The following is a 21,514-nucleotide window of genomic DNA, read 5'->3' as shown; positions in this document are numbered from 1 at the left end:
GGAAGGGGTACGAATTTTGATGTACCTGGACGACTGGCTAATCAGAGCCAGGTTGTAGGAAAGTGTCTGGAGGATCTACAAGTGACTACATCCACGTCCACTAAAGTTCCATCTGTCTAGTTATTGGACAAGAGACCAAGACTTAGAGACATGGATTCTGATCCTTCTGGGAATCAGGAATCAGGGGAGTTGGTGGGACGACCCCAACAAGTTACTAGAAGGCTTCGAACTTCATCAGAAGGACCCCGACCTAGTGTTGTATTCAGACGCATCAGACGTGGAGTGGGATACAACACTGAGGAAGGGTGAGATCTCGGGTCTATGGGAAGACCATCAGAAGAAATGGCACATAAACGTGAAGGAACTGGTGGCCATTCTCCTAGCACTGATACACTTCCAGGAGGAGGTCCAAAACAAGTTAGTGCAGGTCAACGCAGACAACACCACAGCGTTGGCCTACATCAGAAAACAGGGAGGCACTCGTTTGGATTCCCTTTATGAGGCAGCAAGATCTCCTGCTCTGGGCAAAAGCGAACAATATATCTCTGATAACACGTTTCATAGAGAAAAAGAAGAAAGTCAGACCCTACTTCACGAGGTGTGCAGCAGGCTTTGGAATCTGTGGGGAGAACCGTCAATAGACCTCTTTGCGACGCAGAGAACAAGAGGCTACCTGTTTACTGCTTTCCAGTCTCGGAGCAGGAAGCAGTGGCAGTGGACGCCTTCTTCATGGAGTGGGAAGGACTAGACACGTACGCCTTTCCCCCCATTCAGGATCCTAGACAGAGTCATGAAGAAGTTCAGGGAATCGAACAACGCCCGCATGACCATGATAACTCCGTTTTGGCCCATGAGACCCTGGATCACAAAAGTGTTGGAGTGGCTAGTAGACACCCCCAGATCGTTACCTTGTCGGAACAATCTACTCAGACAGTCACATATTGAGAGAGACCATCAAATCTCCACGCTCTCATCTAACTGCCTTTCGACTATCTGAAAAACTGGCGAGAGCGAAGGGCTTTTCGAGGAAAGCTGCAAGAGCAATCGCGGGAGCGAGGAGAACGTCCACAATCAAGATGTACCAATCTAATTGGGATGTGTTCAAAGAATGGTGCAGTTAGTAACATTTCCTCTTCCAATACCTCTCTTACTACTCAATTGGCAGATTTTCTGCTACATTCAAGAATACAAAAGAAACTAGCAGTATCAACCATCAAGGGATACCGCAGCATGCTAGCCTCCGTCTTCCGTCACAGACATATTGACTTGTCAGGAGACAAGGATCTCTCGGACCTTATAAGATCCTTTGAGATCGCTAAGAGGAAGGACAACCCAACCCCATCTTGGAATTTGGATGTAGTCCCGATGTTTTTAACCTCGAGAAGGTTTGAACCTCTTGACAAGGCTTCATGGAAAGATCTTACTAAGAAGAGCCTATTCCTGGTTGCGTTGGCAACAGCCAAGAAATTAGAAGAATTGCAAGCCATTAACAAAAAGATGGGCTTCAATGGAGAGAATGCAGTCTGCTCTCTACGACAAGATTTTCTCACCAAGAACGAGAATCCTTTGCAACCATGGCCCAGATCTTTTACCATTCCAGGGTTATCTCACTTAGTAGGACGGGAAAAGGAGAAAGGCCTTTGTCCAGTAAGAGCCCTAAAAAATTTTATCTGCAGAGGACCAGAAACCTGAGAGGACAGGCAGATAACCTCTGGTGCTCGGTGAAAAAGCCTTCGCTACCCTTGTCAAAGAATGCACTGGTGTTCTTTATCAAGGATTTAATAATTGAAGCTCACCAGAGTTGTGACGAGAAAAGCTTCCCATGCCTCAAAGTCAAAGCACACGAAGTAAAAAGCTGTGGCAACTTCAATAGCTCTAGACACAACAAGCCTATAAAAGTGATTTTGGAAGCGACATTCTGACGAAGCAAATCAATCTTCGTAGATTGTTACCTAAATAGGTACAGACCCAATATGAGGATTGTTGTTCCCTGGGTCCGTACGTTGCCTCCGCCGTACTTGGAGAAGGTACTACTGCCTCTAACCTATAACCTTGCTTATACCCTTACCTTTTCTTGAACTTGTTCTCATAGGTCTTCTGTGAAGGTTGCTGCAACCTTCCACAGCCTGAGATGCAAGTCTAAGTTAGGTTTTATGGAATGTGTTTTTAGTGTGTTAATGGGTCAGGTGGTCAGATCATTGTCCATGGCTATGCCAGGATAGCAAGGTTGGTGGTCTAGTCATGTTAAGGTCAAGGACCGTGTGACAGCTCCACAGAGACTTTCTACAGCCCCCCTGGGTGGATCGCTGGGTCTCTCAAGGAATGCAGGAAAACTATGAAGCCAGCTCCCTATCAGGTATGCCAAGATAGCATGGGTGGTGGTCTAGTCACGTTAAGGTCGAGGACTGTGTGACAGCCCCACAGACTTTTTACAGCCCCCTGGGTGAATCGCTGGGTCTCTCAAGGAATGCAGGCAAATGAGGCTAGAAAACTATAAAGCCAGCTTCCTTATCAGGTGGGAACCAGATTATTAATACTGCTAATTTGTAGCGATTAATAATTCTACGAATTCCCGATAGTGTTGCGGTATTTTACCCACCACCAATGGTGTCAATCAGCTATATATATGTAACTACCAGGGAAGTTACATATTTAAAAATGGTATTTTCATTTTAAAATAAATTTTTAAATATACTTACCTGGTAGTTACATATGTAAAAGGTCCCTCCCTCCTCCCCTCTGAAAACAGGGGCATGGAATTTCTGAGGACTAATGGGAATAGTTCCAGGTATGATCACCTGACCATCTGTCGGCGATTGCCGTGAATTTTGAATTTCTGCCGTGTGGGCGACGAATTGGCGGGATTAAGCTATATATATGTAACTACCAGGTAAGTATATTTAAAAATTTATTTTAAAATGAAAATACTATATTTCCTATATAAACAATAAAAACTTCAACAAAACAAGAGGAAAAGAAACTAGATAGAACAGTGTGCCCGAGTGTACCCTCAAGCAAGAGAACTCTAACCCAAGACAGTGGAAGACCATGGTACAGAGGCTATAGCACTACCCAAGACTACAGAACAATGGTTTGATTTTTGGAGTGTCGTCCTCCTAGAATAGCTGCTCACCATAGCTAAAGTCTCTCTTCTATCCTTACCAAGAGGAAAGTAGCCACTGAACAATTACATTGCCATAGTTAACCCCTTGGGTGAAGAAGAATTGTTTGGTAATCTCAGTGTTGTAGGAGAATCTGTAAAGAATAGGCCAGACTATTCGGTGTCTGTGTAGGCGTAGGGAAAGAACCGTAACCAGAGAAAAGGATCCAATACAGTATAACCACAATGAAATACTGTACAGCCAAATACATTTGAACCATTTAATATACCTAAACTAACTGTTAATACCTATAAATTAATGTAATGTAATAATAAATGAAAGATAATACAATACTGTACATATACTGTGCAAAATATACAGTGCCATATGTACTGTACTATTATAGTAACCCCTATTACAGACTACAGCTACATTTTCCCTTGTGCAAACAATCCATTTTCTTCATATTTTTGATGGGTGACTTATTTTACTCTCGGCCTGGCTGGCAAATCTCTTTTCTTAAAATGAAACATTTTTCGTTAAGCGAGTCATAAAAATATTCGCATCAAGTCTCGCAGCTTGAAAATTTTGTCAGCTGAGTCTTTCGTGAAGAGTGGCATGACTGTATTTCCTAGTTTCCTTTTCTCACTGGAATATATTTTCCTATTGGAGCCCTTGCACTTATAGCATCCTGCTTTCCATAGGTTTGTAGCTTCTAGTAGTAATAAAGTAATAGCACCCTTATTTATGGAGACTTGGATCTTCCATTGAAAAGGGAAAGATACTGCAGTGTGTCATGTGCGTGGCCCAGGGTACAGGAGTCAGAGTTTATCATTTTCATGTTGCGTGGTGTACGTAATATGTCAAAGTTACCAAGATAGTACATCGACATAGAGCTATAGCCAGGCTTTTAAAAAGATGTCAAAACGAAAACTTGTCACCTCCATCGAAATTTTTCTCATTCGTTATTTTTCTTCTGTTCATGCGATCAAAACATGAGGTAGCAAATTTAAAATGTTGACCAGTCTCTAACACCAATTGTATAGGGCTTCAGCTACATCATGTTAATGGGCTTACCATTCTTGGTTAAGGAATTTATCTTTCAACAATAAATGGTATATCATCATCAATTGCACTGAGCATACCTTGATTAGCTTGGAAATATGGCTTGACATGCTCTAAGAAGCTTCAACTTATCTGGGCTTGCTGCAGGATTTTTTTTATTCAACGACTACTTCAGATCTCTAAATACCCTCCATCTGCAACTGTTATGTTGAAAGTAAAGAACTTTAAAGTTTACTTCAGTTATGTGTTTGATTGACTAAACTGATTTATAGAGTAGAGTACTTCAGATGTTTTAATAACATTAATTGACCAAACTTCCAAACAGTGCACAACTGAAACAAATAGACAAATCAATGAGAAATTACATTCTCACATATTGTTATATTGTACATTTGAAACATTCTGCTTGTAAAGAATATTAGATCATGCCAAGATGAGTGACCGGTAAATAGACAAATTTTCTGTGTATAGATGGCTTACAGATTTGCAATGGATTCACCATCCTTTACAGGTATTAGTCTTGAAGTAGTTGTCTTACAATGTTTTGATGTTCGTAAAGGACTTTTAATGGACCCTTCATTCTCAATTTGACGGGCACTTGAAATTCTTGATGGCCTATAGTCTCTTGCAATGGAATCTCCATGGATGAAACTTTATTGCCTGCAATGTTTTAATTAATATAAACTTAGTACTTTAAAACTAAATTGTGGCTTAAATTAATTGTGCAATAATTTAAAAACTAAATGTCATTCTTAGTACTTTATTTTAGATAATTGACAAAACTAGAAATTTTTGTTGATTGTCTTGATTACTAGTCCTACATAATATGTACCTAATGAATTTCTACATTCACCCCAAGAACTGAATATTAGTTGGACAAATTTAATCACTTGTCGAAATAATTCACCCTAAGAAAACATACAAGAACTGAATGTTAGTTGAACAAGTTTAAAACTTAACAGAATAGTTTTAATATATAAATGAAATGATTACAAGGTAATGATGTTTAAACTGAATTTTTTTTTCTAGGACCCGTTTCCTGTTCGTGCTGGTGAATTGGTTGAAGTTCACTTTTGGAGATGTACAACGAAGAAAAATGTTTGGTACGAGTGGTGTGTCACTTCTCCTATAGTTGGTTCCGTTCATAACCCAAATGGGCGTGCTTACACTATTGGGTTATAATATTTAGTGCTTGTAGGAATATATTTTTATATACGTATCAAGAGTATTGCAAAAGGAATTAATACAACAGATTATATTGTAAACTCGTACGTTTTCCCATAAATTAAATTAGAAAATATTTAATTGTTCTGACATTTCAATTATTTAGAGGTCCAGTTTTGTAATTAATAGTTACGTTGAAGAAGAAATAATTAGAAAGTGTTTTTCATTTCCCCTCTAGAACCAGTGAAACAGTATCTTCCAAGCTTATTCGACGAAATTAACCTTACGTCTTTTGGGCTACCCAGAGCCAGTAGGAAACTGCTATTCAATTTTCCAAAATAAGATTAGAATCACTTTCCTCTGCCCATAATTTTAGTACGCCTGGCTATTAGTACTGATGTTGCTTCACCATTGGTTTCAGATGAAGAGGAACACACCTAAGATGAGTTCTCGCCCAAACCTTGTGGGAACTCTTCAAAACTTCCTCCAACCATTACAAATCCAAGCTTTTGCTAAACTCTTTCCCATCTTATCTATAGTTCATGAGAGTAGTACAGAAATCATGCTTGCAGGTGTTGTTCACTCTTTGTCCTACTGGTGTGCCAAGTGTATGCTGTTTGCTTGTTCTGCTACTAATGATTGCTTCACCCAAATAGTGTCTGAGCCATGCTGGCTATTCCATTCCTGGTGCCCACTTTTCAAGTGCTTTGCTTTCTATTGTAACTTATTGGGGTCTTTCACTTATGACCCCGTGTAGTGTTTCAGAGGGAACCTGCCACGGTTGTTGAATAAGAAGTTAATGATGTGTGGAAAGGGGAAACGTGCTCGCCCTTCTTCATCGTCACTCCTTTTTATAACCAATCTTAGTTGAACTCTTACGAAGCTTCTAGCAGATAAAATTCTCCTTTGGGAGTGATAAACAGACCCCTTATTGACAGATGCCTGCTGGGTCATTGTCCTGAGCATAGGCATAGTTTGTCAACTGCTGGAAACCTACCAAAGGTTTCACATTGTTAAGAGAAGGACTAAGCATTTGCACCAACCCCCTTCAGTGACAACAGAACTGCCTTAGATTTCTTGATTTTCCAATGGCATGGAGGCGATGGTTCGGACTGTGGCTGTCCACATCCTGGAGAAAGAGAATATGGTTATATAGTAGTCCTAGGCTTGTGCAATATAATTTTTCCTCTTCAATGCAATTTACTATATGCATATGCTACCCTTGGCACTCTAATTCCTGCCATTTAGTCAACTGGAGGTGCCAGACAAATCTGTCCATTCCCTGGCCCTCTGTTCTGTTTAATAACGCTTACAAATAAGTCGCCTCCCTCATCCAAAGGGGTTTTGTGCTTAGTGTCTGGAAGAGCGTGACGCTTCTCTAGACACAAAGACTCAGACTTGCAGTATATGATCGAACCTTGCCTTCAGGATTCTGGACCCTCCATTTCACAATCAATTTCCCCAGATCATAGAAAGTACTATCCTTGTCAGTAAAAGTAGATACAATACTGAAAAAGTATGCACTAAACCTTGTAAACTTCTTGATTTGAAGTTTAATGGCATCCTGGTGTCGAAGGTCATTGACACTAACTCCCTGAGGAAGAGGCTATCTGGGTGATTGAGAGGAGTTGCCTCATTATTTCAGTAGATTTAAAGATAGCATACTTACAGATACCTGTTCAGCACTCCTGGAAGCAGGGTGTGTCTGCCCTAAAAAGGGTAGTGCACCTATTGACTACCTGGTAGTTTGGACTGAACTCCACCCCTCGGGTTTTATTTCCAGAGTTAAACCCGAGTACAGCTTGAGCCTTCTCACATAGAATATGTTTAACAGCTTAGGTCCACTCGCTTGGGATAAGTCTGTTGAGGCATCTTGATGATTGGCTGATCAAGACTTCCTCACAGGAACAGTTTCTGTAGAATCTAGTCCCACTTCCTTACCTTTTGTTAACATCTGGGGATATTATTGGAGAAGAGTAGGAGTTCATGAATAAACAGAGGATGAAGTACCTGGTTATAATGATCAACATGGCTGCAGCAAAATCCTTTCAACCATCCTCGCTCATCAATAAGGTAACAATTGTTGTTTGGATAAGCTCTAATATTACTGTTATGTTGACTTCCATTAAGCATGGGTCAGTCTTCCTAACCTATTGGAAATTTGCATTAGAATGCTGAATAAATTTTCTATAAAGCTACATGAATGGATGACACAAAGTATGTCATTGAATTCTCAAAAAGGTTAATAGCTATTACTTGCAGAAGAATTTCAGTCCTCTCCAAAGGTAGCCATAGGTTTTATTCCTTACGCATCCATTTCCTGATGTAATGTATCCTGTGCAATATTTGTAATTCCTGCATCATTCATTCCACCCTGATAATAATCTTAGTCTGTACTGAAAGAGAATGAGCAATAGTTTAATAAGTAGCAGTCATGTATGGCATCACAGGTATAACATTTTACATCCAAGGGACTTAAATCCTAAAAGTAAAGGACTCGTGTTACTAAAAATTTCCCCCCCTCCTTTTTTTTTTTTACAGGTAAAACACTAGAAATTACTCAACGACATAGTTCAAAGAATTAAAGAAACCAAACTTGTGCAATACATAAAAGTAAAGAAATCATGGTCACCAGTTCTTGTAATTAACATGGAACTCTAACCAATTGACAGAATACACCCAAGTTTTCTATAGGAAGAAAAACTTGCTTGGTAAGAATCAGAAAGATTAATTAACTATTTACAGAACTGTCTCATTTACCAACAATGCCCTTTTAACCAATTTACCACAACAATGAATACTAGAACAACATGCTTGTGTGCAGTCTGATGAGCTTTCAAACACGAGCAAATTTAATTTCTCTGGACACATGAAACTGTAAAATAAGAATCCTGTCTCGTGCAAACAAAGACCACGTTGAATGAACTTATATAGGCAGTCTAAAAGGAACAATAAAAACTAAAGTACTGTAGTAGCAAGAAAATCAACCTGGCATTGTCAGTTAAACACCATAAGCCAAAGAGAAAATATCAATACTTGTACCAGTGAGATTGCTAGTTATAGGAGAGCTAAAAGTAGGTTGCAAGCACTTCTCTCTACTAATGGTACTCCTTTGATATGAAATGGAAAAAAAAAAAATTCAGTAAAATAGAAGCTGGCTATTATTACGAACGCATAAAGATTCCAGCATAAGCACTACTGCTAATTATTATCGTTGAATTGATCTCTGGTAATTTGTACAATAATTCAGAATTTTATTTTTCAAAGTAAAAGATTTGTATATAAAAAGTGATTGTTCCCAGATTCTAGTGAAAATTTGTGAAGAAAAAAATATTTGATATTAAAAAGTAAATATCAGGAAAGGTTGAAAATGGCATATGACGAGGTGAGAGTAAGAGAAACTGGTAATTTAGAGGAGGAGTGGAAGTTAGCAAAAGAAAATTTTGTTGGGATTGCAAGTGATGTATGTGGCAAGAAGGTTGTTGGAGGCAGCATGAGGAAGGGCAGTGAATGGTGGAGTGAAGGTAAAAGTGGAAGAGAAAAAAAAAAAGAGGGCTTTTGAAGAATGGCTGCAGAAAAATGTGGAAGTAAAGCGCAAGGTACGTGAGGCATAGAGGGCAGCTGACCTGAGGTGGGGTCAGGGACTGGGTCAGTCATATGAAGAGAATAAGAAGTTTTGGAAAGAAGTGAAGAGAGTAAGGAAGACCGGCGCAAGAATTGAAGAGACAGTGAAAGATGGAAATGGACGGTTGTTAAAAGGAGAGGAGGCAAGGAAAAGGTGGGCAGAATATTTTGAAAGTTTGCTGAATGTTGAGGATAATAGGGAGGCAGATATAATTGCTGTTCCAGGTGTTGAGGTGCCAGTGATGGGAGATGAGAATGAGAGAGATATTACAATAGATGAAGTGAGGAGAGCACTAGATGAAACGAGAGTAGGAAAAGCATCTGGTATGGACGGTGTGAAAGCTGAGATGTTGAAGGAAGGGGGTGTAACTGTACTTGAATGGTTGGTGAGATTGTTTAATATGTGTTTTGTGTTGTCAATGGTACCAGTAGATTGGGTTTGTGCATGTTTTGTACCACTATATAAGGGTAAGGGAGATGTGCATGAGTGTTGTAATTCAAGAGGTATTAGTTTGTTGAGTGTAGTTGGAAAAGTGTATGGTAGAGTACTGATTAATAGGACTAAGGATAAAACAGAGAATGCAATCTTGGAAGTACAGGGTGGTTTTAGAAGAGGTAGGGGTTGTATGAATCAGATTTTTACAGTTAGGCAGATATGCGAGAAATATTTAGCAAAAGGTAAGGAGGTGTATGTTGGGTTTATGGATCTGGAGAAAGCATATGATAGAGTTGATAGGGAAGCAATGTGGAATGTGATGAGGTTATATGGAGTTGGTGGAAGGTTGTTGCAAGCAGTGAAAAGTTTATACAAAGGTAGTAAAGCATGTGTTAGAATAGGAAATGAAGTGAGCGATTGGTTTCCGGTGAGAGTGGGGCTGAGACAGGGATGTGTGATGTCGCCGTGGTTGTTTAACTTGTATGTTGATGGAGTGGTGAGAGAGGTGAATGCTCGAGTGCTTGGACGAAGATTAAAACTGGTAGGCGAGAATGATCATGAATGGGAGGTAAATCAGTTGTTGTTTGCGGATGATACTGTACTGGTAGCAGACACAGAAGAGAAGCTTGACCGACTAGTGACAGAATTTGGAAGGGTGTGTGTGAGAAGGAAGTTGAGAGTTAATGTGGGTAAGAGTAAGGTTATGAGATGTACGAGAAGGGAAGGTGGTGCAAGGTTGAATGTCATGTTGAATGGAGAGTTACTTGAGGAGGTGGATCAGTTTAAGTACTTGGGGTCTGTTGTTGCAGCAAATGGTGGAGTGGAAGCAGATGTACGTCAGAGAGTGAATGAAGGTTGCAAAGTGTTGGGGGCAGTTAAGGGAGTAGTAAAAAATAGAGGGTTTGGGCATGAATGTAAAGAAAGTTCTATATGAGAAAGTGATTGTACCAACTGTGATGTATGGATCGGAGTTGTGGGGAATGAAAGTGATGGAGAGACAGAAATTGAATGTGTTTGAGATGAAGTGTTTGAGGAGTATGGCTGGTGTATCTCGAGTAGATAGGGTTAGGAACGAAGTGGTGAGGGTGAGAACGGGTGTAAGAAATGAGTTAGCGGCTAGAGTGGATATGAATGTGTTGAGGTGGTTTGGCCATGTTGAGAGAATGGAAAATGGCTGTCTGCTAAAGAAGGTGATGAATGCAAGAGTTGATGGGAGAAGTACAAGAGGAAGGCCAAGGTTTGGGTGGATGAATGGTGTGAAGAAAGCTCTGGGTGATAGGAGGATAGATGTGAGAGAGGCAAGAGAGCGTGCTAGAAATAGGAATGAATGGCGAGCGATTGTGACGCAGTTCCGGTAGGCCCTGCTGCTTCCTCCGGTGCCTTAGATGACCGCGGAGGTGGCAGCAGTAGGGGATTCAGCAGTATGAAGCTTCATCTGTGGTGGAAATGTGGGAGTTTGGGCTGTGGCACCCTAGCAGTACCAGCTGAACTCGGCTGAGTCCCTGGTTAGGCTGGAGGAACGTAGAGAGTAGAGGTCCCCTTTTTTGTTTGTTTCTTGTTGATGTCGGCTACCCCCCAAAATTGGGGGAAGTGCCTTTGGTATATAGATAGATAGATAGTAAATGTTTAATATCTATATAAAAATTATCAGTTTCACAAGAAAAGTAAAGTACAGTTGAAGAAAGTTCATGGTTTCTACATTTACAAGACTTGTGGTTTTCACCATTTCAATATAATGTACAAGCTGTCAAGTTGATTATTCCAATAAAGCAACTTCTGTACTGTGAATAATTGTATTATGATTCTGCTTTAAGAATTATTTCTTAAAAAGGACATCATACAAATAAGGAAAAACAGTTATTCAGTGATGGTTAGGAAGGCACTATGTTAAGTTTAGGAGTTTTGTACCACTGTAAATAATGCTAGACTAAATTTCTGATATTCAAGAGAAGTCAAATGGATGGCTAGGACTTCTTGCTTACATCTTATTTTATATTGGTGTCGATGAAAATCACACCTTATGAGAATTTACAGTACATGCAAAGTACCTTGCATAAAGATCAATAAACGGCATTTTGTGATTGTAATACAGGAAAATTATTATTACTACTTACTAAGCTACAACCCTAGTTGGAAAAGCAGGATGCTATAAGCCCACAGGCTCCAACAGAGAAAATAGCCCAGTCAGGAAAGGACAAATAAAATATTTCAAGAACAGTAACATTGAAATAAACATCTATATAAACTATAAATTAATTAGAAGAAAATTAAGGTAGAATAGTGTGCCCGAGTGTACATTCAAGCGAGAGAACTAACCAAAGATAGTATAAGACCATGGTACATAGGCTATGGCACTACCCAAGACTGGAGAAGAATGGATAGATTTTGGAGTGTCCTAGAAGTGCTCCTTACCAAGAAGAAAGTAGCCACTGAACAATTACAGTGCAGTAGTTAACCCCTTGGGTGAAGAAGAATTGTTTGGTAATCTCAGTGTTGTCCGGTGTATGAGGACAGAGAAGAATATGCCAGACTATTCAGTGAGTAGGAAAAGGGAAAATGAACCGTAACCCGAGAGAAGGAACCAATGTAACTCTGTCTGGCCAGTTAAAGGACCCCATAACTCTAGCGGTAGTATCTCAACGGGAACTACAGTAGTACCTTGTGTTACTATAACTTTGATTTTGAGCATACACACTTAAATTAGGTTATGTGCATTGCATTGGTCTGCGAGCAAAAAGTTTTGCTCCATTTGGGCGCATTTTTTGGATAACAACTAATGAGACCAGCATGCGACAAGTTGCCCATTCACCACTTGCGCAGTGTTCACAGGAGTTTTCGACAACGCAGTCTCATTTTCATGCCATATCAAAGCAAAGGCAAAAGCAGTTCTTTAGATAGGTTCCGGATGGTAAGAGTGTAAAAAAAAAGACAACCAAGTGTCCAGGAAGATTAAGTTCCTGAACATTGTTCAAGTGAGAAAACTCTTTTGTTCCAACACGGAGTACTTACCTCGAACTACTTTCTTAGGAGGATCTGGGATCTTTATCACCGACCAAGAATTTTGCGTAGTTCCCCTCTCTCCGCTAGCTTGTAGGGGCGCTCCGGGGCGGAAGGATACTCGCCCTGGAGCAACCCCGGATCAGCGCTTGTTAGCTCGTCAGTAAGCGTCTGGTCGCGGCATAGATTACATCTCACCGCTCTCTCTCTTATCCCATCCGATCACCTTGTGTACCACGTGTTCCTTTGTGTTCTCCATACCTTGTCTCACGTGTTCCCTTGTGTTCCACGTGTTCCCGTTGTGTTCCTCACCTTTCCCTTGTGTGCTTGTGTCGCTTGCGTGTTCGCTTTCACCATGGAATCACAGCGTCACTGTCCCGGGCCCCAAGCTGGTAAGTCTTGCGGAGCATGGCTCTCGAGGCCCGAGGTCGACCCGCATACCTTGTGCTCCTCGTGTCGGGGGAATAAGTGTTCCCCGACCTCCACGTGTCCTGAGTGCGAGTCTTGGCCGGAGCTGCAATGGACCTTGTTCGCTAGGAAGAAAAAGAAGGCATCCAAGAGATCTCCGAAGAAGTCGGGCATTGTTTCGCCACTTACGTCGCCCTCAGCCCAACCAGAGAGGGGTTCTCCTTCACCTTCCCTTACCCAGAGTAGGGGACGAACTAAGTCCGTTTCAGGGAAATGGCCCATTGCCGTTCCCCATGAGTCTGATGTCGGGGAATCTGTAGATAAGGGGCCTTCGCAGACGAGTGGGGGGTCTGCTAGTTTGGCGGAAGTGTGTTTAGTGGATGACTGCCTGGTGCCTGCAGGACCCGTCTTAGGTGAAGACCCGGTGTGGGGGACGCCCGAATCAGCACCCACCCCCACGCCTCAGTAGTGTTTTTCAGGTTCAGCGGGTTCCAGCGGTGGTCGGAACAAAGAAAGACGACCCACGTGCTCGTCCGACCCCGACTCCATCATGTGGACAGCACCTAGGACTCCCTTCAGGTCCCCCATGAGGATGGTAGGAGGAATTCGACGGGTGGTTCGCCTCTCGACCCGCCATCCACTCACCCCCGGCGCCAGCAGCTACGCTTCTGCCGGACTTCATGGAGCCCTCGACCCCAATTTCCAGACCAAGAACCGCAAGGAAGCTTGTCATCGAAACGGACGAATCAGCATCCTCGTTTTCCTCCGACGACTACTCTTCCTACAGCTCCTACTCGTCAGACAGTTACAGTGAACGGGACTCCAGGAGGAAGAGGAAGTGTTAGTGTTCCAGAGGAGGAGATCAAGCTCCCACGTCAGCCCGACCAGGAAGAGATCAAAGTCCTCGAGGAGGAGGTACAGGAAGAAGTCTTCATCGAGGAAGAGGTATATCACCGTAGTCCGACACCGTCGGGATTCGAGCAAGAAGGTTGCCGCTCCAGTGCCTGCCTCGGTGGCTGCTGGAGCCACTTCCGTCCCCTTGCACAGTGTCTCTTCGGCTTCGCCTGCTAGTTGGGTGCAGCCGTTGGCACACTTTCAGTTGCCCCGACCTAGTAAGTCGGCGGCTCCACCCGTGTGTCGGGAACTCCCGCTGGTTAGACCCAGCAGCTCAACTTCTATATCTTTCGTCGCAGCGGCCCCGCCCAAGTTTCGGGATGCACCGCTGCTGCGACCAAGGACCAGCACCGTCCGGATAGCCCCGGGAGGAGGTAGACCCATGACGGCTACCTGTGCTCCGGCGGCTCTACCCGTGACGGGGGCAACCGCTCCACCACCCATCCAGGAGGCGAGGGATGCCTCCGCGCCCGCGGATCCCTCCGTGTCCGATGAAACCTCCGACGCGGAGGAGCAGATCGTGGATGAGCTTGTGGGCTCAGGCGAGTGCTCCCCAGACGAGGTCTTGTCTTGTCGGAAAGTGTTAGCGCTCATCCGACGGCACCATAGATTAGACGAGCCTCAGCCAGCAGCGGAGTAAGCTTGGCTCTCAGGTCTGGGCAGGATGGTTGACAATCCTGTCCAGCGGAAACCGTCCCTGACCCTACCGTTAGCTCCCAATGTTGCCCTGGGAATGGAGCATGTGAACCATTTTGTGTCAGGTCCTAAGAATTCGTTGAGGGCACAGGGTTCCTTAAAGCTCCTACCAGGTCTCAAGACCCAGAAGAAATTCTATGTGCCTGACGGTCGACACTCAGGGCCTGGCACATTGGAGGAAGCAGTCGCTATCCTGAACCAGGGCAACACGGACGAGTGCAGCCTCAACGCACTTGTGGTCTTCTCACAAGCGGAGGCCGCCATGATGGAGGATACTTCACAAGATATCGTTAATGTCACCTCTTGGCTGGACTGGTGGGCCTGTACGTTGGCAGGGATTCAGCTTTCACACGACCTGTCACTCCCTGATAACCAGGCTCTTCTGCAAGAAGCTCGGGGGATAAGGCTATGAAGTTTCTTACCTTTCAATTCCTTACTCTGATGGCCAACTGGGTCCTGAGGAGGAGGGACACAGTACTGAATCCCGTAGGCTCCCCGAGCAGGAAGCTAAGTCCCTAAGGAACTCTCCTGTCTGGGGTGAGACGGTGTTCCCCGTTCAAGAAGTAGCTGAGACGATGGAGTGTGTCAACAAAATGAAGAGCACGGCAGAGCCCAGAGCTGTTACCTAGGCGACCCCCTGTGAGAAGACCTTCGGCAGACGAAGCCTACCTGCCGACACCCCCGGCTAGGCAGGAGCCTTCCGCCTCTTCCTGGCACCAGTCTCCTCGGCCCTCCAGGAGGGGTGGTGCCCAACCTCAGGCCTCCTTTAGGCCCAAATTCTCAGGGTCAAGGAGAGGCCATTCCAGCCTTCTCCCTAGAAGGAGATAGGGAGGAAGGCCCCCTACACATTCTCACGCCTCAGGTGGGGGATGCCTCAAACATTATTGGCAAGCATGGCGGGACAACGGAGCGGACCCGTGGACGGTGGCAGTTCTCAGGGAAGGATACAGGATTCCCTTCCTGTCAGACCCGCCCCCGTTGATCCCCGAACATCGGGCGGAGTGGCTGGCGCCCAAGGACTCGGAGAGGAAAGCAGCACTACAAGCAGAATTGGAGGTTATGCTGAACAAGGGAGCCCTTCAACCCGTGCACGAGCCATCTCCAGGCTTCTACAGCAGACTCTTCCTGGTGGAGAAGGCAACGGGAGGTTGGAGGCCAGTCATCGACCTCTCGGCGTTGAACAAGTTCATCAAGAAGACCCCCTTCAAGATGGACACACCGAAGTCAGTGATGGCAGCCCTGAGAAAAGCGGATTTCATGATGTCCCTGGATCTCAAGGATGCCTACTTTCAGATTCCCGTTCACCCCTCCAGCAGGAAGTTCCTCGAGTAAGGTGGGGCTCTCAGACCGTTCAGTTCAGAACCCTCTGCTTCGGCCTGTCGACGGCGCCTCAAGTGTTCACGAGAGTCTTCGCCCTGGTATCAGCCTGGGCACACAAGCAGGGCACCAGGCTGATCAGATACCTCGATGACTGGTTGCTGCTTTCAGCCTCAGAGGCAGACTTAAGGGATCAAGGTTCCCTCCTGTTGAATTTCTGCAAGGACCTCAGGATTACGGTCAATCTCGAGAAGTCGCAGCTAGTCCCCACCACCAGGATGACGTACCTGGGGATGGTCCTAGACTCTCAGCTGACGAGAGTCTTCCCCTCTCAGGAGAGACTGGACAACCTGGACCAGGTGATTCAACTGTTCCTAGCGGGTATTCTGGTGAGAGCCAAGGATTGGCAGAGGTTAGTAGGTCACCTGGTCTCGGAGAAGTTGGGTCCTCAGGGCAGGCTCAAGCTGACTGGTCCAATGGAACCTGAAGGACCTCTGGTCAGCGGAAGAGTCCCCGCTGAAGATAGTCCCGGTGTCCCCTTCCTCCAAAGACACTCTCCTCTGGTGGTCCGACAGGAGACACACGAAGGGAATTCCGTTCGGCTCCCCCCCCTCTGGAGATGCTGCTCTTCACGGACGCATCGAAGGAGGGGTGGGGAGCTCATCTCCTCGAGGAAACAGCGGAGGGGAAATGGTCAGTGGAGGAAAAGACCCGGCACATCAATCTTCTGGAGCTCATGGCAGTACAAAGAGCATTGGTAAAATTCGCCCGTCTACTCCGAGGGAACTCGGGCACTCATGTGCGACAACGCCACAGTGGTGGCGTACATCAAGAAGCAGGGAGGCTTAAGGTCAAGGGAGTTGTGCAACCTCACACCTCAGATTCTAGTAGAATGGGCCGAAATGAACCACATCCTGATAACGGCCAGGTTCATCCCCGGAAAAAGGAACGTCTCGGCAAACGGACTGAGCAGGACAGGACAAGTGGTAGGGTCAGAATGGTCCCTTCACCCCCAGGTGGCACAGGAAGTTCTTCGACGTTGGGGCTCCCCAGAGACAGACATCTTCGCCACAAGACTCAACGCAAAACTCCCCGTATTCTGCTCCCCGGTGCCAGACCCGACAGCAGCCTTCGAGGACGCCTTCCAGCACCCATGGGACAACCTCGACGTCTATGCCTTTCCCCCCTTCGGGATCATCAGGCAAGTTCTCAACAGGCTAAGACAGTCCAAGTCCACAAAGATGACTTTGGTAGTGCCCTGGTGGCCGGAGAGAGAGAGTGGTTCACGGATCTTCAGGACCTGGCCACTCTGCCTCCTTGGCCCTTACCGGCAAGAGAAGACCTGCTAAGTCAGCCTCACTTCCGAAGGGTACACAAAAACCCACCAGGGCTGAGGCTTCACGCTTGGAGGTTATCAAGCGCCTGTTAAGGAAGGAAGGCTTCTCGGACAAAACTGCGGACAGGATATCGGGCTATCTGCGGAAGTCCTCAAGCGTTGCGTACCAGGTGAAATGGGCAACATTTTCAAGTGGTGTGCCACTCAGAATCTGCGGCTGTTAGACGCTTCGGTCCACAATATCGCAGACTTCCTAGTGCACTTGAGGGACGACCTCGGAGTCTCCATCCCAGCCATCAAGGGAGTTCGGGCGGCACTGGGCCAGGTTTTCCAGCTCAAGGGCATCAACCTGGGTACCTCGTGCCACATCTCCATGCTCATCAGGAGTTTTGAGCAGTTGTGTAACCCCCGCCTTTCGACCCACTCAAGGATATTCTGGACAAAGACCTCACCCTCAAAACCATCTTCCTACTAGCTCTGGCCTCGGCTAAATGAGTGAGCGAGCTCCACGGTCTATCCTTCGAGGTCTCCCACTCGAAAGGTTGGAAAGACATGACGTTTAAGTTCTTGCCAGAGTTCGTGGTGAAAACCCAGAACCCTGCAATTGCGAATCTTAGGTTTGAGGAATTATCCATTCCGGAAATTCCGCGTTCGGACAACCCGGAAGACCTGCTCTTGTGCCGCGTAAGGACGGTCAGGAAATATCTCGGCAGAACGTCCAAACTCAGACCAGCTGTTAAGAGTTTGTTTGTTTCCACAGGTCCAATCAAGAAGACAGTTTCCAAGAACACCATATCCTTTTGGCTGCGTCAGGTTATAAAAAGATCTTTTGCGAGTGAGGGCTCTACGGTTTCTGGTACCCCGAGGCCCCATGATATTAGGGGTCTTAGTACATCCTTGGCCTTTGACACTAATATGGCAGTAGGTCAGATCTTACGGGCAGGCACTTGGGCTAGGCAGTCCACCTATACAGCCCATTACCTCAAGGACTGTACAAGAAAGTCCCTGGATGTCTTCTCCATAGGACCAGTCATTTCGGCTATGCAGCAAGTTTAGTAGTTTGGGCCCGGGAGAGCCCTTGGGAAGTAATCGTAAGCGACACAGGTTCCTCCTTACTATCCCCCTTCCTTGCTACCCCTTTTTCCCTATATCCCATCCTTTATTCCCCATCCTCCTTCCATGTGAGAGTGGGACACTGAGGCACATCATGTCTGGATTATAATTAAAGGAGAGTTGTACATAAGGTAGACTTTTGCGTGCTTTCCCCTACTCTCCTACCTCTCCCTGGGCAATCCAGACCTAGCCTCCTATCCCTGGGCAATCCAGACCTAGCCTCCTATCCCTGGGCAATCCAGACCTAACCTCCTATCTAAGTCATGTGCCGCAGGAAAGTCTCGAATATTCCGAACTGTAAGCCACTCCCTCCTCCTAAAGTATAAGCCTCCTAAAAAAGTAGTTCGAGGTAAGTACTCAGTGTTGGAACAAATCACAAATTTTAAGTAATTTGTATTTTTCCTATCAGTTCTTACCTTGAACTGCTTTCGGGTTATGGCCCTCCCATCCTGCCCCGAGTATCTTACAGGAGTTCGAGGAGGACTTAAACATACGCTTACTGACGAGCTAACAAGCGCAGCCTCATGCGCTGATCCGGGGTCGCCCCAGGGCGAGTATCCTTCCGCCCCGGAGCACCCCTACAAGGTAGCGGAGAGAGGGGGAACTATGCAAAATTCTTGGTCGGTGATTAAGGAGATCCCAGATCCTCCTAAGAAGGTAGTTCCAGGTAAGTACTGTTAGGAAAAATACAAATTACTTGAAATTTGTGATATTTTACAAAAAGTTCCCAAGGCAGGAGAGTCTCCTTCCAAGCGGTAATTTTTTCCTCCTTTCTAGTCTCTCACACTAGCCACAGCTCTCTTCAATGGTAAAGAGAGTGTTAATTTGTAAGTACTGTATTTCTATTTCTTTTTATTGTGAATTATTAATTTTTATTAATTTCTTATGTTAGGAGTTATAATTTTCCTTGTAATTACCAATACAAAACATTTAAAACCGAGTGTATTTATGATCATTTGCAAAGCATCAAGAGGGCTTCCTTAATTTTAGTTACAGAACAAGCATTTCTGGTTGCATCCCCAAACAAATTAAACTCTTACTACAAGATACTACTGTACTGTAATGTATCTTAATAGTGTACACTTGTATGAGGAACATTTGGCAAGCAAAGTAGATATGAAAATAACTGGAAAAAGAACTAATGGAAGTTGCAGGGAATCATGTAATTGGTTTGGGGACAAGAGATATAGAAATGACACAGAAAAGATCTGTAGGAATTACAGAAAAATCATGGAAAAGGGCAAAAAATTAAAACCTAAACCTGATGTGTTAGCTAACCAAGAGTATGCTGATGACGCTGTCCTTATTAATAGAACACCACAGGATTTGCAATGCTCGCTTACCAGAATACATGAAATATGACAAATTTGGAGATAATTTGAATTTTTCCTAACCATACAAACCTTAGCTATTTACATGGGGTTTTACTTTCGGCGTAGCTGAAAGGACGAGCCATTAGAATTTAACGAGGGTGTATTACCACCGCGCTAGTTAGCAGGGGGGTAGGGGAGTGGTAGCTAGCTACCCCTCCCCCCTCACACACCGGTGAACTGCGTCATTTCACTTAGAGGTAGGACTTGCCTTGGGGGACAGGGCTGGCGGGCAAATGTGTGTAAATAGCTAAGGTTTGTATGGTTAGGAAAAATACAAATTATCTCCGAATTTGTCATTTGTTCTGTAACTATTGGATGTCAAGGTAGGACAAGAGACACACGATGGTGGAGACATGTAGTTTAATGCGTCCTCAGATACAGACTGACCCGGTTGCTCTCTGCCACCGGCACAGTGCCACTCACTTGGCGCCTGCCCGCCATGGGAAAACATATCTTACTGCAGGTACTCCATCATCCCCCCCCCCGAGATTAATACATGGGTATACATGGAGAGGCAATGATAAAAAATAATGCATGGATATACATGGATTAAATTGGGTGCATGTGCAAGAATAGGAAGACAGGTACATAGCTGTCAGGAATGCAAAACACAATGTGCGGGTAATACATGTTCATAGAATAATATGAAAAGCAAAAGCAATAAAAGAAAAAAAGAATGTATGCAGGTGCCGCTGTAATGTACGATGATCACATGTAGTCATCCATCCACGCAGGCCTTCTAGTGCACAGTGATGGGCGTGGCTTCCGTGCTGCATGTGGGCTGGGCGTAGGGTGACTGCCTGGTAGCTGCTCGGGCGTGAGCGTGGCTGGATGCGTAGCGGGTGTGGCCTGCCTAGGCTGGGGCCCCGATGATGTGAGACGCAGGTGCTTCCTGTTACGGAGGGAGAGGCGCCCGCTGCCGTCTAGCTTGACTAGGTACTGTCGGTATGGGAGCGTTTCCGCCACGGTACCGGTGCGGTCCCACAGCTTAGTGGCCTGATTTTGCACTCGTACTTGGGATCCCGGGTTGATGGCTGGAAGCTTTCTGGACGGTCCAGTCCTGGTGAGGGCGGCACCACTGTCAGCCATCTGACGTTCTCTCTGCCGTAAGGTTGCCCCCCAGTGTTTGTCTACCGTGAGGTGCCAGCGAGCCGTAGGTACGCCATCTCGGAGTTGCCTGCCCGCTGCCATCTGGGCGGGTGACCTGTTTATTCCGCGGAGGGGGGTGTTGAGGTACTGCAGGATAGCCATAGAGGACTTGTCCGTGTCAAGGGTGCCGCTGCTGCCCGTTCGCCATTATTATCCGCTTCCCGATCTTGACTGCGGCCTCTGCCCTGCCATTGGACTGCGGGTACTGGGCGGATGATAGACGCACAGACACGCCCCATAACTTGAAAAATTCCCCCATTTCCTCACTTGCCAGATTGGTGCCACCGTCCGTGGAAATTTGCTCCGGGGCCCCCCATCTGGCGAAGTAGCGACGTAGCTGAGTCTTGATGTGGGAGGAGGAGGTTCCGTGGGGGAAGTGGGCCAGCTCCAGCCACCCTGTGAGCCTGTCTGCGTAGGCCATGTACGAGTGTCCGTCGTGCTGAAACATATCTGCAACCGTCATCTGGAAGGGGTACTCTGGGGGCGGCGTGATAATGAGTTCCTCCGCGGCCTGAGATGGTGCGTGTACATCGCATTCTTCACACGAGGATCGGTGATACTGCAGGTCCCCCTCGAGTCCAGGCCAGTATACCGTCTGGCGCGCTCGTCGTTGCATCGAGTCCAGGCCTTGGTGCCCCGCGTGTAGGCTGGCGGCCACCTGCTGACGGAGAGGCTCCGGGATAACTAGGCGAACGTTGCCCTGTTCGAACGTATATGTCACCAAGTCTTGGATAACGGCCAGCCTCTCCCTGACACAGTAAAAGGGCCGAAGGCACGCGATTTCCTGGGACTTCCTATCGGCCCAGTCCCCGGCCAGGACCCTGGCCGTGAGCAGCTGGTA

The 21,514-nt window shown here is 45.6% G+C and overlaps 1 protein-coding gene and 1 long non-coding RNA gene across 3 annotated transcripts in view; one reads left to right on the top strand and one right to left on the bottom strand.

Moving 5' to 3' along the window:
- csul (protein arginine N-methyltransferase 5) overlaps positions 1–5,546 on the top strand; it is an 83,408-nt gene extending 77,862 nt beyond the window's left edge. For both annotated transcript variants that reach the window (XM_068356725.1, XM_068356723.1), the window contains exon 12: positions 5,196–5,546. In XM_068356725.1, coding sequence (XP_068212826.1) covers positions 5,196–5,348 — 153 coding nt within the window. In that variant the 3' untranslated portion in view covers positions 5,349–5,546. The remainder of the gene's footprint in view (positions 1–5,195) is intronic.
- Positions 5,547–5,702: 156 nt separating this feature from the next.
- Positions 5,703–21,514, bottom strand: part of LOC137625835 (uncharacterized) — a 52,387-nt gene continuing 36,575 nt past the window's right edge. Inside the window, exon 3 of the long non-coding RNA XR_011040917.1 lies at positions 5,703–7,726. This is a non-coding gene — a long non-coding RNA (uncharacterized lncRNA). The remainder of the gene's footprint in view (positions 7,727–21,514) is intronic.

This window comes from Palaemon carinicauda, chromosome 33 (genome assembly GCF_036898095.1).
Source record: "Palaemon carinicauda isolate YSFRI2023 chromosome 33, ASM3689809v2, whole genome shotgun sequence".
Taxonomy (NCBI): Eukaryota; Metazoa; Arthropoda; class Malacostraca; order Decapoda; family Palaemonidae; genus Palaemon; species Palaemon carinicauda.
Note: the sequence above shows the minus strand (reverse complement) of the source record. Positions and strands in the feature narration are given on the sequence as shown.